This window comes from Harpia harpyja, chromosome 4 (genome assembly GCF_026419915.1).
Source record: "Harpia harpyja isolate bHarHar1 chromosome 4, bHarHar1 primary haplotype, whole genome shotgun sequence".
Taxonomy (NCBI): Eukaryota; Metazoa; Chordata; class Aves; order Accipitriformes; family Accipitridae; genus Harpia; species Harpia harpyja.
The window spans coordinates 19,381,592-19,400,868 of record NC_068943.1 but is presented as its reverse complement, the minus strand read 5'-3'; the positions used below and the strand labels follow the sequence as shown (position 1 = coordinate 19,400,868).

At 36.3% G+C, this 19,277-nt stretch overlaps 1 protein-coding gene across 6 annotated transcripts in view; it reads right to left on the bottom strand.

Moving 5' to 3' along the window:
• DACH1 (dachshund family transcription factor 1) overlaps positions 1 to 19,277 on the bottom strand; it is a 367,060-nt gene that overhangs the window by 201,730 nt on the left and 146,053 nt on the right. For all 6 annotated transcript variants that reach the window (XM_052786003.1, XM_052786001.1, XM_052786002.1 and 3 more), the window contains exon 2: positions 11,189 to 11,304. In XM_052786003.1, the coding sequence (XP_052641963.1) occupies positions 11,189 to 11,304 (116 nt within the window). The remainder of the gene's footprint in view (positions 1 to 11,188; positions 11,305 to 19,277) is intronic.

The following is a 19,277-nucleotide window of genomic DNA, read 5'->3' as shown; positions in this document are numbered from 1 at the left end:
TGTTTTCTTCCACTTGAATGAAATATTAATCTACTAGAATCTTTTGAGATACTTTTCAAAACAAATGTACTGATTCACAAGAAATCACCTTTCTCTTCTCAAATATTTGCACTGAATACTGACGGGATGCTGAAAACCATTTGGTTTTTTGGTTGTTTTTTTTTCTTTTTGTTGGTAGTCTGGTACTTGCAAAAAGAATGTACTGTTGTGATGCAGTAAGGTACCTGCTTCTGAAACCACCCAAGTAACATAGTCCTTTTATTCCCATATTCACATACATTTATCAAGCAAGGGTACAGGGAAAACATTGTTTGCACTGTGTTAAGCAGCTTTTCTCACTATCCGAAGTCCAAGCTTAACTCACATTACAGAGACAGTATTCTAATACAGTAATTATATCTAGGTCTCCATATATTGGATTGATGCATCACAGCATATGAATTAAGAAATTAGTTTACTGTCAAAAGAAAACATAAAAGTGACATCATCCTTTTTAGTAGTGATGTTGTTTTTCTAAGATCCTACCCTTGATTTTCATGGTTTCTAGCAAGGTAGCTCCAGTAACCTGATGTAATCATAAATGGAGATTATTGGAATACACAGCAAACACCACCTCATATTCTGAATTCTGCATTTCCACTATAAGTGCCGAAACATTCTTTAAAAAAAGTAGTCTGCAGAAAGCAATGCTGTTCTATTACCTTTCCTCTCAATAAGGGCAACTGGATTGTTCAAGCCATATGTGTGGTCTTAGTGCCTGTGATAACAGACAGCATAATGAATATAGAGAAAAGGAAATTTAGTCGATGCATCTGCCCATTTAAAACATTCCCCGCAATTTGTTCTACTTCCCCTATGTCAATCTAAATCTCAGTCACCACCTAACGAAAAGGTAATGTTGACAAAACCTTACTTTTCAGTAACACTTGTCAGTACACTGTCTGTCTATCTGCCATTGCGATGGATTTTGATGAGTTTAAACGACTCAGTGACATTATTAATTTTTTCTTGACTAGGTGCAGTTTTCCTTTCCCCAGCTTACTCAGTCCTAGCACGCTACTGTTTTCACAGTCAGAAATTAATATATCATTAATTGATGACCTCATCAAAGCAATGTAGTAACAGTAACATTCTCCTCAGTCTAAGATTTTTTTCTAAATGTCCATAGTAGTCATGTGTCTAATACTAGTGGCAGTAACAGTTTCATTTTTGCTGACAGCTCAAACACAGTATCTCATTGCAATTAAGACTGGATTGAAAGATGATTTAAGAGTTCTTTGTAAAACATTCATTACTAAAAAACATTTCAGAAAAACAAAATACAGGTTCCTGTATGTCCACTGTTGAAAGAGGACAATCCCTGAAAGCAATGATACAAATACTGTAACAACGTAGCTTTGTAACCTCTCAATAGTCACAAATTAATAGACAACAGCAAACAAATGAAATTGTGTTACATTAAATGTTGGTTATACCAACTCATAAAGAAGAACTCTCTCTCCTCCGTGCCTTTCTCTCTCTTTCTCTCCATCACACACACACACAATTTTTTAATCCCCCTTCCTATCTCCTTCTATCCCACTCTGCCTTTCCAATTGCTGCCTCAGGCACACGGCAACCAACCAACATAGCTACCTATTTCTGTATCTTGAAGGAATAAAAGAAGTCTTCTCACCTGAAGAAAGTAAAAAGAGGTTTTGAAACTTAGCAGTTTGAATGCATGGAAAGCCAGACCAACAGCTCGAGTTTTCATAAACCACAAGCTCTTGGAGGCAGCTCCATGAGCAATAACTGACAGACCATTTTATATTTGCAGTACAGTTCACCAGCGCATCTTTCCACATGCTTCACTTCACAACACAGTACAGTTCTGACATAAATGCTCTCTGATTTCCAAACAAGAAGAAAAAAGTTAAGCAACTTGCAGATGATCTGGAATCAAGTTTGAACAACAATCTGGCCTTGGAATCCTGAACCCAGGACTTGAACCAAAACCAGAACAACATTCCTCTTCAAAAACCTTCTCCCAGTTAAGACTTTATGATAGCTCTAATATATTGCATAGGACAACATTAGTAATAACAACAATACAGTGCACTGTGAACAACTGATAGTGGATTCATTATAATTTTGATAGTATGCTATCATGTCTTATAAAATTCATGCAGACAATGTTACTAGAGCTGTAAGTCATAAGGACGACTGATAGTGACTGGTTCTCCTTGGAAAACTGACTAAGTTCATTTTCTGTTCAATAAGCTTATTACCTGAAAGGTTAGATATGATGTGATCATTAGATGCTTGACCCTTCCAAGCTGTTATCATCACAGATGACTTAAAACAAATATTAATAAAATCAATTAATATAGTACTTAGCTCATTCTATTTTTTCTTGAGTTGTAGTCTTCTAAAGCTGCCCAGATATAATAATGCTTGCTTGCATACTTTTCTTGAAGATATCATTTACTTGAGTAAATACCAATATATCATTTATCTCATATATTCTCATATATCATATAACAAAAATACCTGGGCTACCTGACATCTTTTCCAGATATTCCCTTCATATTTAAGTCCTTGCATGAGATCTGGAAAACTCCACAGCACACATTGTTCTTAACCAGGAGAAAATCAAACTAAAAAATGACATTTGACACCGCCCCCCCTCCTCCCAAAACCCCCAAACCAAGTTAAATACATTACACTTCAGTTTCTTCCTGTACTTTAGAGAATCACCAAATATATGATAATGAAATCATGGACCATAACTTTGGAATATATAAATCTGAAGTCATTTTTTATTGAATGCCGTATATAGCACTGGTAGCAGATCAAACATAAAATGAAGAGAAAAAAAATCATTCACCCGTCATTGATCATGTCATGCAAGGACACAAGTAGTCTAATTCTACAGGAAAGGAGATAGGCACCTTGATAGCATTCAAGAACTTCATGTTATCACGATGATGCAGAACCATAGTTAGCAATGGGACGAAACTGAGCTTTGTACCAGATCTTGCTATGCTTACTCTAACAAGTACCATCTTACTCTATTGCAATCAACATCATTCAGATAGAAGACCAATGTGTTTGTAAGACTGAGATATTATTCCAAATTCAGCAGCTCAGGTTCATTTCTAGTGACAGCGTTCAATGAAATAATACTCCATATTTGATGTTTAAAATGGCAATGCACTGTTCGCTCTGTAGAAGGTTAGTTTTGAACCAATTAGAAATGAAATGATTGGGTATTGAATTATTTTGGCTAAACGTTCTCACTAAAAAGCAAGAGTGGTTGGAAAAATATCAGATTTATTATAAGAAAAACTGCAAACATAGGAGCATGATTATCCTGACATTTTTCTATTGAAAGACTCTGCCTGAAATCTGAGCTACAAGACTATCTCAATGCTTCCCACAATTGGTAAGCTTACGTTTTCAATAATTTAATTTTATGAAAAAATCAGTGTACTCTACAATATGTATCTTTTCAGTAACTTTTTCATTTCAAATACAATTAATAGTATGTTGGCATTCAGAAAGCTACTGTAATCACTAGTAAACACTTCCATTCCCAGGTCCAAATTCAGTCACTGATAACTTCGCCACATACTTGCCTTTAAGAGTATGACTTTAATTGCTTGCTTTTGCATCAAGAGTTCAGTGACTTTTTTTATTTTGTTTTGGTTTGTATATTATTTGTTTTATAGGAAACCTTGATGATAAAATACCTTATTTTGAAAAGTGGGGGTCTTTTTCCCCTAGATGTTTAATATACTTTTATGATTTGAAATAAGAAACTGGAATTTGCATGAAGGTCATTTATAAAGTCAGAGACACCTTTTTTTTTCTGATTATGTTAAATCTACCCTGACTTAACAAAGCTACACATATATGAAAACTATCACACATCATTAGAAGCTTTACTAATATCTTCTAATAGTTCATCTTCACAGAATATGGTCCTTCAACTGGGATCCTACATAACTGGTACAGAAATATCATTCTTATGGGGAAATTCACAAATCAATACCATTACACCTTTAGCCTTCAGAAGGCAAAATTATTCTGTGAACCAGGAAGAAACAAAAAATTCTTATCTCAGGTTTTCCACTGAAAGGTAATAAATCTGTGCACATCACAACCTAATACTAAATGAGTAGTCACAAGATGGAAGTAGAAGACAGGATTCACTAGCTTTTAACTACGGTGTAAAATAACTTCACTCCTCAGTTCCTTCTTGAGTACCTTGAGCATGTTAAGGTACCTGACTATCCTCACTGCTTAAATATTTAATCTCAGAGTCTCTTTTGAAGTGAACCAACTTGTTCCCTTTGTATCAAAAAAGCTGGGAGCATTTCTGGAAACAGTTCAGTCCAGGGACTCTTCTCAACAGGGGCGAACCTGCATGAGGTTTGACTCTCTGCCTTACACAGACTTCCAACAGTAGCCTGTAGGCTTTGTATATATGTAGTGTTGTACGGTATAATACTGCAAAATGTACAATTTCTTATTGATTAAAACTTCTTAATAAAAAAGGTTCTATTTCTGCAAGTAATTATTGGTTTTAAAAAGATTTTATGACTGAAAAAGCTATGTCTCCATGGTTTATTGTAAGCAAAGATACTCAAAGCCTTCTCATGATCAGAAATGGATAGAAAGAAAATAGTTGTCAGAAACAAATGCGGTAAAATGGAGATCTAGATTCAGAGACAGTTTATAATCTGCCTGCACCTTCCATCCATTTGCCTATAATAAACCATGTAGTCACACCCTATTTTCCTATAAAGAGCTATTGAAGTGACTGAATGTTCACAGGAGTCTGATCCTTTGATTACTGGCACCCCAAAATAAATTCTTATATCGCAGTATTTTCTGCTCAAGTACTATAGTAAATTTCATTTTAACACAACATTTAAAATGAAGGTTGAGGAGTAAAATATCAAAAGTCAGAAAAGAATGAATTTGCATACGCCTGACATTATACAGCTAAATACTCAAGTTCCCACTGTGTCTTGTATTCTTACCCTAATAGGTGCTGAAACAATTATTTGATTTGGGGATTTTTATAAAATTTGTGGCTGCATGGAAAATCAACTTAATTATTGACTAGTGAATGTAAGAGACTCATCAGAACTTAAACTAGCGAGCTTCCAGAACTGGTTTTCAGTGATAAAGCCTCTTGCGATAAAGTAGAAGATAGCCAGTGATTCAACAGGATGATAAAATAGCAAAATTATCAAAGTGTTTTCAGAAAAGGACAGGTGGCCTGAATTACACCCTAATTATGATTTTAGAAGCTATGAAATAATATATTTACAGAGTTGAGTCAGTATATCTTCCCATTGATACATCAACTAGTGAACACAATTGAAGCTTTCACATTAATTGTAATGACTACTTCCCTAATGAAGTGCAAAAATGTTTGTGTGATCTGATTCAGTTTCTTGAATTAGGTTACAGTTTATCACTCTGAAAGGATTTTGTAGTTTATTTTTACAGTAAGTTAGTTCAGACCCAACAGATAAACAGCATATCATCCTCTAACACCAATCAAAGCAATGCTAGCGTTAAAAAAGATTAAACACTAATAATCAAAACACTGTGTTAACATGGAGTGCATTTTCAAAGAAGTAAGCTATAGCCACTCAATTTTATTAATGTGTATCTTTTTAACCAACACAGGATCACAAAATGTACACACTACATAAAATAAATAACTAAATAATAGGTTTGCTTCTCAAAATTACTAAGTATGTAACTCAAACTTTTAATTTCTAGACTCTGGAGTACTTGTAGAAATCAACTCTATTCACTATGAGAAGTTAAATACATTCTTAAGACCTTACAGGACTGAGTCTACCAGGAGAAAACTCTTCCAACTACTGATTTTGTTTCTTGGCAATATCCAATATAATGTGGATATAACAACAATGATAATTGTATTTTAACCGTTCTTTCAGTTCTGCCTAATACAACATCAATAACTGTGAGCCAGAGAAAATGAAATTATTTAATTATGTGATTAATCTTTCTTTAAACACCAAATAATTCCATCTTCTACTTTAGCAGAAACGTTGCCACACTTTATCAACAGCTGCATCTGTGAACTCCATTTGTCCTCTAAGATGAAATAATCTATACAAAACCTTTCAACTCTCTCCTTACTCTAACCCCCCATAAAAATGCTTCATGGCTCAGAGAGTTTTGTAAAGCATGGAAGTTGGAATATACTTTTATTGATTCAGTCACACAGCAAGAGAGAAAATAAGGATGAGATTAGAAATTACATCTTCAGATTATCACTTGAGAAAAAACAGAATAGGAGTTTAATACAGGAAAGTTGTTATAATTTATACACATGAAACATTTCAGAGGAAGCTTAGTATCTCTACAGTGGAAAAGAAGAGCCTGGTATCAGATGTGGAATAAGTGGACAGAAGTACCTATCATAAAGCAAATCTGTTCAAAATAATAATAGCAATAATAATTACTGAGACTAATTTAATGTAGAATTAACATAATAAATTAAACATGTAAGGTGCTTTGAAATTACTTTTTTTTAATTGACAGATAGATCTATAAAGAGAGATATATAGATATAGATCTATGAAGTAGTATTCTTATCATGCCTTATAATAGTGATTTCCAAAAGCACTTTATATTCACATTTTATCTTTGAGAGAAAGATGCAGTTCCTGAAATAAGCACAAGAGTTTTGTAGTTACTCATTTCATCACCTGTAGATTACAGACTCAGTAGGCCAAGCTGCAGAAGAATTAAGTCAGGAGCTTTACAAAACAGTTTCAAAACCTAAAAGCCTTAAGAATAATTACCAAAAACATTACTTTGAAAAGTGAAGAGAATTGCTTTTCAAAGTTTGTATGAAAAATAACAGAAATATCATTTTATTTGTTATATAGCAACTACAGACATAAAAATACAGAGCACAATGTATATCATACTCTCTACTCTGGAATTACAGCACTGCTTTTCTGATTAATTACAATGATCTACCATTTCAACTTTAGACAACTTTTGAAGCTTCTAAGTACATTAGCCAAGAAAAGATCTGCAGCACACAGAGATATGCAGATCAAAATTAACTATGATGAGCCATCTAGTTTTGGAAGGGCTTCAAGGTATTATCCAGATAAGCCTGAAAAGTCAGTACACCTGTCTGAACCTACACCAAACTCTTCTTTTTTCTGGCTACATCATTTGTAACATAGGCAAGACAATTCAAGAAGCTTTTCATTTCCTGTTACTACATATTTCTCATTTTGTCACACCCTCAAAAGTCCTACATTTATTTTAATAAACATAAGACTGTCTTTAGTCAGCTGACCAGCCTTTTCTGAAGTTGGGAACATTCTGTAAATTGACCCTAATGAAAGACAGTGGATAGACCAGCAATTGTGGATAATATTTATGAATCTTGTGATAAAATGGACACAGTATCACCTAAGAGGTGGTAGTCACTTCAATTTATGCTCCCTAAAAAAAACCTGGAATATTATTCCTTTTTTCCCTTTCATTTTCCTTCTCAGTATAGTCCCTAAATCTCAGCTTAGTCCCTAAACACTTCTCTAAAGCGAATCCATTCTAAGTGATAATGCAACATTCTCTGCATGGATTTTCAGATTGGACCAGTAATAGAATACATTTTAAAGGGTTCCTTAACTTGGCCTCCTGCAAAAATATACAATCCTGAATTTTCATGAGAAGTCTCTGCATACAGTTTTCTACCAATATTATTTGCACACATAAACAATGCATGCAGAACCAACCCCTTTAGAAACGAGGATTTCCACCTTTAAATGTGTATTTGTGTATTATGCAGCAGATTTCAGAAAAAGGAAAATTTTCAAGTAAAAATCATGCGTTAAATCATAGAGTTGTATATCTTGGATATAACTAATAACTGCAGATCTCTGTTACTTAAAGAGCATTAAATAACACATAATTGTTTGTGTGATCACTTATACTCTTTTGTAGGCAGGAAGGAAACTTACATTATTATACTCAGATTATTAAATCAATCAGAAAGCTTAAAAGGAAGAATTTGTTACAAAAAAAGAGAGAGAGAAAGGTGGGGAGAAGCACTTAACAATCTGGTGCTTTAATTTTTTTCTGCTTAGAGCTGGATCCTAACAGGAAATCCAAACTTCATAAACTTCTCAAACAAAAAGTCATCTTAGGGCCACAAAGATGATTAAGGGATTGGAGCACCTGACATATGAAGAGAAGCTGAGAGAGCTGGGACTGTTCAGCCTGGAAAAGGCTCAGGGGGGATCTTATCACTGTGTATGAATACCTGATGGGGGCGGAGTAAAGAAGATGGAGCCAGACTCTTCTCAGTGTTGCCCAACAGACACAATTGAAATACAGGAAAATCCATTGAAAAGTAAGGAAAAAAAAAATATTTTGATAGTAGTCAAACACTGGAACAGGTTGCAAAGAGACATCATGGAATCTCCATCCTTGAAGATACTCAAACCCCAACTGGACATAGCCCTGAACAACCTGCTCTGTGTGATCCAACTTTGACTGGGGGAGGTTGGACTGGACGATCTCTAGTGGTGCCTACTAACTTCAACTATTCTGTGGTTCTATGAGTATACAGTGAAAACACGGAGGAAAATGTTCACAAGTGGCAAGAATTTTCTAGTATCAACTAATGTGGTAATAATAACAGCACCCATGTCATCTATTGCAGTTATAGCAGTTCTTTTTTGGTAGGGCTCTTACAGTAGTTTTGGTACTTATTCACAACGTAGATGCACAAATGTTCATTGATTTGAACTCATAAGATCAGATTTTAAGCCTATTTTTATACTTTCCTGTCCATAAAATGCTCGAATGACTGTCATGTAGTGCTGCTGTCATGATGCTCCTTTACCTTTGCTGAGCCATACTCCATGGAACGTTATACCCTAGAGCTTGCTTCTAACAGTGTCAGTGTTTGCAGGTTTTGTGCTGTTTGAGACTCAACACCACCACAATGGGAAAAAATCATGCTCACCCCTTCTGTTGTGGTAAGCCATGTAATGCAAAACTAGTTCAAACTTAATAGCGATTTCATTTAAACCTTTCCTCTTTTGCAAGAGACTCACAAAGCATTACCATCCTAAAAGGATTCAATGAATTATAATTTTACACCTGCCTATTTTCTTTAATTTTGAATTATATTCTTCTTTTTTTTTAATCATCATTTTAAAAAGATCTACATCTGGTTTTGTGGGCTGATATCCTAAGAAACTGGATCTGTGTTTTTAGTACCATATATTTTTATCATTAACTTGTTATGACCAGCTTTAAAGGACTAGAGAGGAATTGGATACTTTAGGCATTAGTTGTGGTTTTAAGCTGCTTTCTTAGAATAAAAAAAATGCAAAAAAACCCCCAGAAGATACTGTATCAGGAGGCGATCTACTCTTATATGTGAACCGTAACACAAACCCCCAAATGATACTGTTGACAAGGTTTTTTTTCCTGTCTCCCTCTTTTTGGCCTGCTTATTTGTCTCTGACTTCTTTCATGTCATCTCCTTTCTCCTTTTCACATGCATTTTTTTTTCTTTGATATTTTCCTGCCTTACTTCCCCCAAATAATTTCCCTTTTCTTCTGCAATTTTTGATCTCTCCCTCATAAACATGAATGCTTCTGCCCTATAAAAAATTTTGTTCTTTCCCCACATAGACCCTATTTATTATTCTCACATTGCATTCACTCTGCACCAACTCTACTTCCTTTACTAGATTTTATCCTGTAAATCCTATTGTGTAAGGTATTTTAATCACGATTCACTTTTTTTGCTGGTCACACCTACCCAGACTACCACTGTGAGTCCTACTTGCCTGACATCCTCCCATGCTTGCCTACACTCTCAGTCTCATCCCTCCTTCCCTCTGCTTACTTTATAAGTCTCTCTTACCAGCCTTAGTTGTCTGACTTCTCTTAATTTTGTCAATTCTCTTGATCTTTAGCCTTTTGAAAAACTATAAATTTCTAATAAAATATTTCTGGCTATGTGTCTATCTCACTATGTAAAGCAGCTCTTGAGCCCTAAGGCCAAGAGGCATGGCCCCACTTTTGTCCACAGAGCTAAACTCTCTCCACTTTCCTCCCTCCTCCAGACAAGACATTTGCATCCAAACTGCCAGCAGTTTCTGGCATGTGATATTTTCTGAACTTTGCATTCTTTTTGGAGAATGTTAGTCATCTATGACCAAAACCAGGCCAAGGATCATGCTCATACTTAAACAGAGATGTGATCATGGGCACATACTCAAACATCCACCCATCCATCCAATCTCCAAGACGCAGTAATCTTCCTCTCTATTTGGATCTGTCTAGTTTGTTGTCTTTCCTTTGCCTTAGAGAAAATCAGTGCTAGAGACTGAGCTGTGCAAACAAGTGGGGAACAACTGGGGAAGAAGTGGAAGCTCAGGTGGGCTTTGCTGAAGCAAGTGGGAGAATATAACTCATCTGTAACATGAGGAGAGAGAATGTAGCACCACCATCAACAGCTTGACTGTTGGGTGCCTCCATCTTCAGGTGGCTCTGTTCATCTCCTTCCTGCAACACAGGTTTTCTTAATTTAACTATGACTAAAAGCAAGTCACTGCTAGGAGATGTTATAGTAACTTTCAAAAGAAAATAGTAGTTTGAGAAACAGACTGTTACAGGACTTTACATTAGTACAAGGCCTCAGGAGACACATCAAAAATAGAATTTCAGGATGAAAAATTAAGACAGACGTGTGTGCGGCATAGAGTTATTTTAACTAACTTGGTTTCTTCAGGCCACTATATTCATGATGACATTATCTAATCAAGCAAAGCAGCAAAAAATCAGAAGATATCTGATCTATTAAAAATGAATAGGGAGATTATTGTCTAATGATAGGTAATTCATGCTTTGAAAGGTTTTATGTTTATAAAGAAAAAGAACAGGGGGGAAAATTATAAAGGATTATTATTTGCTCAGTTATTTGTATTTTAAAGTACTGAGCTGCCACAATTTCCATTACATACAATACATTTATATGGCCATAATGTTACATTACAGGAACTCCTTTGTGATATTTGGGTGCTGGTTTCCTAGAATGTTAATTTATTAACAAGTGGATATAAGCCATGAATTCAAAAGATTGCCCGTGTGAAGGTGCTTCTAGCAATCCTACCTGTTGGCGGGATGATTCCAGGAGACATTAGGCCTGGGACAGAATGTGGCATGATATGAGAATTCTCAGGGGAGGTGACACTTTGAGTCCTCTTAGGAGGCCTTCCAGGTCTAGAACTGAAACAAACAAACAAAAAAATTTTTACAATTAAGCTGTTGTCTTACACATCATTTCAAAGTTGTTTCAAGTGGTAACATGGACTGTAAATAAATTTGTTTCAAGGACGGTTGCTTTTGCAGTTAGATGTAATAGACTTCCATCACTAATTAGATTACATGCTGAATTCATTTTCCTCATTGAAGATCAGCCGCTCTTGATGCATAATTCATAGCCTGCACCTCGTTACCTGCTTCTTCATATTAATATCTATACACAGTTTGAATTGCCTCGTTTGCATATGCTAAAGTTCTGCATGCAGCCTTCAGCACGAAAATTATGCACTAACTTGTAATAATTATTACAGTCAGCCTGCTATTGATTTATGAGACTTTTAAAAACCAAATATGTGTAGTACTTGTAATGAATGATATTTTAAGGTTCTTCAGGAAATTAAAAGGCAATGGCTGCCTAAGGAAATGTTCTGCTTGTTTGATTTAATACTACAGTTAGCTGGGAGGTGGAATGAAAGAGTGATTCAGACCTATAGCACATTTTTCGATGATATGTTTTATTACTTCGCACTGCTAGCCTGATATCTAGATGATAAATGACAATACATATCTAATGTGTGAAAAGGTCTTGCAATTTCTTTATTTTTTGTCATTTAAAAGATAAGTCAAGTTATCATTTAACCCTTATTCTATTTAAGTGAAAATCTCACTAAGACACCTTACTTCTTTAAATATACTACTTTATGTCAGAAAAGACTCAGAATTCTTTGTAAGATATTATTGAGCAACTGCCATCATAGCAGCTTACATCTGTCCAGTATGGAAAAATAAAGGGCTTCAGGTTTAAGCACTCCTTGCCTGTTAAATGCTCACATACACAACTTTCCATCTCCTGGACCGTGTAAGTAGCATACAAATTAGATACGGATTACAATGAAAATACTTATTACCCACTTACATGCAAATATGTACCTGCTACATACAATGCATATCCAAAGGCTTGTATTCTTACGTACCGACCATAGCATAGTACTATTGCAATATCCTTTAACTGCTTATTTAGCGGACATTGTGGAATAACTTCACAGAAAAAGGTGATGTGCAGCTCTAACACTGCAGTGTTAACCTATGCTTTGCCAAACATTTGAGGTTCTTCATTTGTTTCAAAACAAGAAAGAAAAGGAAAGTGGCTATGAAAGGTTTTGTTCCTTAGGTCCTCATGCTAACAAAACTCGAATGAAGGATTATGGCATTTTCAGCTGTGTTGGGACTGCAGAAGGAGGCAGATAATAAAATACTTCTGGTTTCTGTTCATATTCATTTCCCTTGTGTTTGGAAATACCCCTTTTTTTTTTGCAACTTCTACAACCTATCTTTAATAAACCAAAAACAATCAAAGTACAGGGCATTTTCTTGGAGTTTAATGACTCGAGGCATTGAGTCATTAACCTTAACTGATCATTAATTCCCAATTTAATGTCCTAAGCTGAGGTCATTATTAAAATTATAAGCTTGATAATTTCTTTGATTGGTTTGGGATTTTTTATTTTCTTTAATACAAACAAAATTGTCATATGTTCACAACTACAAGAAAAACAGTTGCAAAAAAAGAGTATTGTCTTATTCCAGCTCACAGAACCAAATTAAGTGTCTTCTGTTTTTCTTTGAAATTTCCTTCGTGATTTACAATAAAAATAAACATACCATGAATACACATAAAATTGATAAAAACATTATAGACAAAAATGATCTGATTTAAATGAAGTGTTTCTAATATATTCATCCACCAAAAAAATGCCACTATGTAAGAAAATTTTAATGGCTTAATTTAAATACCTATGATGATGCACTGTTCTCAAATCACTGCTGTGGTATGAGTACGGAAGGGTCTGACAACAGCATAAAAAACACAAGCGGGGTGCTATGGCATAATGCACAACCTACCAATGACTTCCAAGTCTTTAAAAACCAACAAGTTCACACCTGCAAAGACTCTCTTCGATGCTTACTATCAATTACAGCCATGGTGAAGCCTGAATGCTTTTGTCTTTCATTTTGAGGAATTAAACCACCCCTCTTCAAAGCCTGAGAGAAGACGCCCATGGACCAAATCTGTAAATGAAGGTCAGCACCATATTATAGGTGATATTGAGATACCCAAAGCAAAATTTCCTTTGGTCACCTTCTACAAGCAATTTGATTGCACTACTCTGTACAAAAGGGCTGCCACACTCAAACCCATAAATGAGCCCAGTAACCCAACTCTACCCCATGATTTATCCCAAACTTTACCAAATAAGTGTTTTCATGAAGTCCAAAACTCCCAATTCCAATATAACTAACAATATTTAAATGGAATTTCTGAGAAGTAAACCTCTTTTATCCTGATATTATTTTTAAGTAACAAAGCACTAACTCCAGTTTACTATGAAAAGGCCTTTCTCTATTTAAGAAATGTTTGTTCCTTATGACAAGGCAGAAAAACACATGTAAGAATTATTTCTTAAGGTCCGTAAAATCTAGAGTCACGGCAGACTATGCAATACACAATTAAAATGAGTAAATCTCTGACTGGTTAAAATAAGCACACACTGATTGTCCCCAATAACTGATTAAGTGACAATGATGTTTTGTTATTAATATTATGTACTTGTTTCATTAACAAAATTCCTAACTTGAAATACTACCATTTTATAAGACCTATTTTCAAATTATAAGAATTGCAAGTATGAATCATTACCAAAGTTGTGGAAAAAATGGTATGTAAAAATTACTTTAAAAAAATAATAGCTTTGATTCTATTTGAAAACTTGCATGTTGCTTTGTAGTTCACTATCATTTTTATAGCTATATGATAAACTCTTAAAAAAAAAAACAGTAAAAGCATAGCAAATGGGTTTAACTATCATAAACAGAATGATAAAGATAGCTTAATGAATCATTTTGTTGGTATTTTTCCTAAACATGCATAAAGACCTACTTATTTTTATATTAGGACAAGTTCACTTTCATTCCAAGATAAGAAGCCTGCTTCAAAGTACTCACATGCCTATTTTGTATCAAAATAAGTAGATTTGTCTTCAGTATGAAAATAAAATAAAAATAGGTATGAGTTGATTTGTTATGCAAAAGAAAAACAACAGAGCAATGTAAATTATTCTTCTAGCTGACGTCACTGAGATAGATACAAAAATCATTTAAAAACTGTTGATAATACTCTTTTTACTCAAATGTAGATTTTATATATAAGCTTTTATAGAGATATAAAAGATATTGTAAGATTTTGTCTTTTATCTGAATAAAATCATTGCAGAAAAACACTGGTTCTTCTGAAGACACATTTGACTTCTTAAGGCAATGCTAATTCTCTCAATGGATAAAATACACAAAGCTGACCCATTGTGATTTTGAAAATGACTACAGTTTGGATTTTTTAGAGCTAGGATAAACCCGCTTTAGTGCCAAAACACAAAAAGCCAACATAAGTCTTGTGACGGTCATAGTACAGAGAAATGAAGGAGTCTTTTGGGACTCCACAAGAAGATCCTAGAAGAAACAGACGTACATCTGGAATTCATAGCTGGTCTTCCTCTCTACCGTTTCATTCTTTGAAGATTAAATTAGAGGGAGCAGAAATTGGACAATTTCAACAAAGATTTGAGGAAGCCACAATGATTAACTGTTTCAAATACCTGGGGAGAAGTCAAAGGGAATTTACCAGTTCCTTGTTTACCCGTTAAAAAGGATAAGTAATAGAAGCATTGTCATTCTTCCTGCTTTTAGAAACATAAATATGCAAGTTAGATTTTTTCCCTCTCTAAAACTGAAGTTTTCATGTGTGAGATATCTTAATGTATGTTGAAGAAGAAAATGAAAGCTTCCTACAGGACCACATACTACTAACTTAGTTTTTGAAGTGAAGCACCTAAATACAATTAGCTCCCTCAAAGATCGTCTGCCTTATATAGGCTTGTGTAAGCTTTGTATCAAAATTTGCAGACTTTTTTCAGGGCTTAGAAGACACTCCAACAGACAAGTGAGCTTTATGTTTGTAGACAATTATCACGATTTACAATTACAATATACCATTATGTGACAGGGGAACTAAAGGTGCAGACTGGTTGTCGTGGTTTAAGCCCAGCTGGTAACAAAGCACCACGAAGCCACTCGCTCACTCCTCCCCCCTGGCCCTGGTGGCATAAGGAGGAGAAAATATAAAGAAACGCTCGTGGGTCGAGACAAGGACAGGGAGGGATCACTCACCACTTTTGGTCATGGGCAAAGGACAAGCTCAACTTGGGGAAGAAACAAAATCAGTTTAATTTACTACAAATCAAATCAAATCAAGGATATTGGGAAGTAAACCCAAAGCTTAGCACACCTTCCCCCCACCCCTCCCTCCTTCCCGCCTCAACCCCACTCCCAGTTCTCTCTCCCTCCTCCCCCCGGTGGTGCAGCGGGACAGGGAATGGCGGTTGGGGTCAGTTCTCCACACATTGTCTCTGCCGCTCCTTCCTCCTCAGGGGGAGGAGGACTCCGCACTCCTCCCCTGCTCCGCCAGGGGGTCCCTCCCGTGGGAGACAGTCCTCCACGAACTGCTCCAGCGTGAGTCCTTCCCGCGGGCTGCAGTTCCTCACAAACTGCCCCGGCGCGGGTCCCTCCCGCAGGCCGCGGTCCTTCAGTCCCAGGCTTCCCCAGCGAGCGGCGGCCATCTTGGGGGGCCTCCACCCCCTGCTGCGGCGTGGGCTCCTCTCTCCCCGGGCTGCAGGTGGGCATCTGCTCCCCCGCTCCCCTCCGTGGGCTGGGGGGGGACAGCCTGCCACCTGGTCTCCCCACGGGCTGCAGGGACATCCCCTCCTTCCTCCCTGCCCTCGGGATCTGCACAGGGGTTCCTCTCCCATCCCGATCCCCCGACTCCCGGCAGGTTTCCCCTCTGGAATCTGTTCTCCCAGAGGCGCTACCGCCGTCGCTGACGGGCTCGGCCTGGGCCAGAGGCGGGTCTGGCTCCCAGCCGGGGAAGCTGCCAGCAGCTTCCAGCAGGAGCCGGCCCTGCAGCCCCTACCCCGCTACTGAAAAACCCCGCCACACAAACCCAAAACACTGGTGAATCTTGAAACTCTCGAAAAGGGAGGGAAATATTTTCTTCATTGGAATCAGCTATTAAGATATTCAGAACACTTTTCAGAACCACCGAAAATAAATCCATAAAATTTTGGTCAGATTTGTATTTCATCCCTTCAACTTTCACAAATACTTCAAGGAATACTATGGCTTTAGCATTTTCATCTTTGAAGGAAAGGGTGTCTATGTCCTCTGTACTGTGACTGGCATGAAAGGTACAAAACATGAGAAGAAACTGAGAGTATACTGTCCTAAAATACAGCAAGTTCTCTGAAGTAGTTCTTTTTTGGTCTTTCAATCATATATTAGACTTACATCCTTCCTGTTAACCAAATCTAGACAACAACAGATGGCTGAATTAAAGAATAAAAAATGGAAGAATCAGTGGTTATTATCAGCTAAAATGTGCTTTGATTATACTTTTAAAGTTTTATACACCTCCAATCATATTATCAAAGTATGAGCTTGCTCCTAGAAATCACTTTGATAGTGCAAAACAATTAAAAGCAGACATAATCAGCAGATCTGGTCCTGCACAATCACATGGAAAGAGACAAAGGGAGAATAGGTATCGGTTTATCTGCAGGCTTTAAAAGTAAGTGGACTTTTCATTCAGCTCTTTTCACTACCTGCCAGAAGACAGCCATGGCTTTAAAACTTAAGGGTCTCATCCTTGAAAGCCTTAAACACATAGACCTCCCACTGATTTCTGTTAAAGTTCTGAGCACCAAGGAAGGTATTGGTGCCAAAACACCTGACACTCTTCAGGAGCAGTATACCTCTCAGAGTAGGTTACTAGCATTTTATAGATGACTGATTGAATGGCAAAATATACGCTATAAAATGAAAAGAGTGTGCAACAAAGTTGAGATAATGCTGTGTTTTATCTTTCTTATGTCCTGACTTTGAGGGATAATTGTGCAAAATTAACTCTAGATGAGCAAAATTTCACTCTTTAAAATTATTTTTATTCAGTATGTGAAGTATCCCTAAAGAAAACAGCAACTCTGGCCAGCTGTAAGAAGGCAAACTGCCTTTCTAGCCAAAACTAATTATTCTCAGGGCTAGTTTTCTACATTTACAGTTTTATTTTTAACCTTGTCTGTGAGCAAGTTTAGTGCACAGAAATATTGTCCTCATTTGAAACTGAGCAAACATGATGCAGTGAAGCTGCCATTGGCCAGGCAGTTTTATAATCAGTAATACTGGGGGGTGGCAGGGAGAGTTACACTCTGGAGGTGATAGGCAGCAAATCTGTAACAAGCATTTTGGTGTATTTATTTAATGTATTTTTTATGTTCTTAGAACTGCTTAGAACAGCTTTGAATATCAATATCAATTTTAGCTACATCAGCATTTATGCATCTCATTTAGGTACATATTGAAAATCTAGGCTTTATTTCTCAGTTGTTCTACCTCCCCTCAGCCACTGGAAGTGGTTATTATGTGCTGTCATACACTGGCCACTGCAAAAGCGCTGAGGATGTCACAGCCTAAGGCTATTTGCTGAGTTGTTAATGCAAAGACAGGGATGGCCTGTGACAACCTGTAACCAACTCTTCCTCCATGGTATATACGTGGTACTTCTGGGTTTTGGGATAGCTTCCATGCTGCCCTCAGCATCATACATGCAGCCTTCACACTAATAAGACTTGAGCCAAGGGCGTGTCAATTCTGAAAAATAAGGTCTAGGAAGACTGACTAAACCTTTGTGTAATTTAATTCCTTTGGTTGGAAAACACTTGCTTGCCAAGGTAACCTTCATAAATATTTCTAATGCACTGAACTAGCATTTTAAAGGCAAAAAAATGACAACATACATCGATCTAAACCTTATACTTTACTATTTTAAGTTTTCCCCTTCTACTCCCCCTCAAGAACAAAGCAGAAGAATGCAATTCTAAGACTGGGCATATATCTATTTTGACAGTTAGTAAAACAAACATTAGAAATCACACCATGTCCTTTTTACTTGCAGCAGTCGTATAAAACAATGAAACTCTCAGTGCAATTACCTTAAATTTATTTTTCTTCTCACAGTTAAACAGAAAATGTTCTCACGCGATAATTAGGGCTGAACTCATGATATATTAGAAGAAGTTACTGAGACAGCAAACAACGCTGATAAAAATAAATACAAAGATGTGTTTAAAAATCTTCACAAAGAAGTATAGGAATGATCTTCAAAAGAATTAGATTGTGTTATAGGAGTGAGCAGTGAAGGAAGCATACTGATAAAATATTAGTATATTTCAGTAACAGAACACTTTACTGCTATTTTTAAACCAAAATCGCCAAAAATGGATAATTGGTCAGAAACCCAGCACCAGTTATCAGTAGTTCAAATACTTAAGCTAAAAGGAAGAAAATATACTGCACTCCATATCCCATTCTAATGCCATTTACCGTAGTAATACACAACCACCAGGATACTGAGCTTTTGGGGGGTTAGAGAAGACCTTGTTGAATTATTTTTCCCCTAACAGACCAGTTATGCAAACATTATGCCACTTCCATCTTCCTCAGCCCAAATCACTCTGCTTTTCAGCAAGATCAGGAATATTCTTGACACAAGAGTACAAGATTACAAGATAAAAGGTACATGAGTGCAAGAATATACAGAATATATATTACAGCAACACCTGTCAGCTCTTACTTGATGCTCGAAGTTCTACTACAAACACAATTAAAGAATCTAAGAAGATTCTACTTGATTGACCATACTACTTGAATATATAAATGACCCAATAGGCAAGAAAGGAAATAAAACCAGTTAGAAATCTGAGTGTTACTGGAGTAAATTACAGTACCAGATTTGAATACAGCTGTGATTGTACATAAGTTTAAAATATTACTGA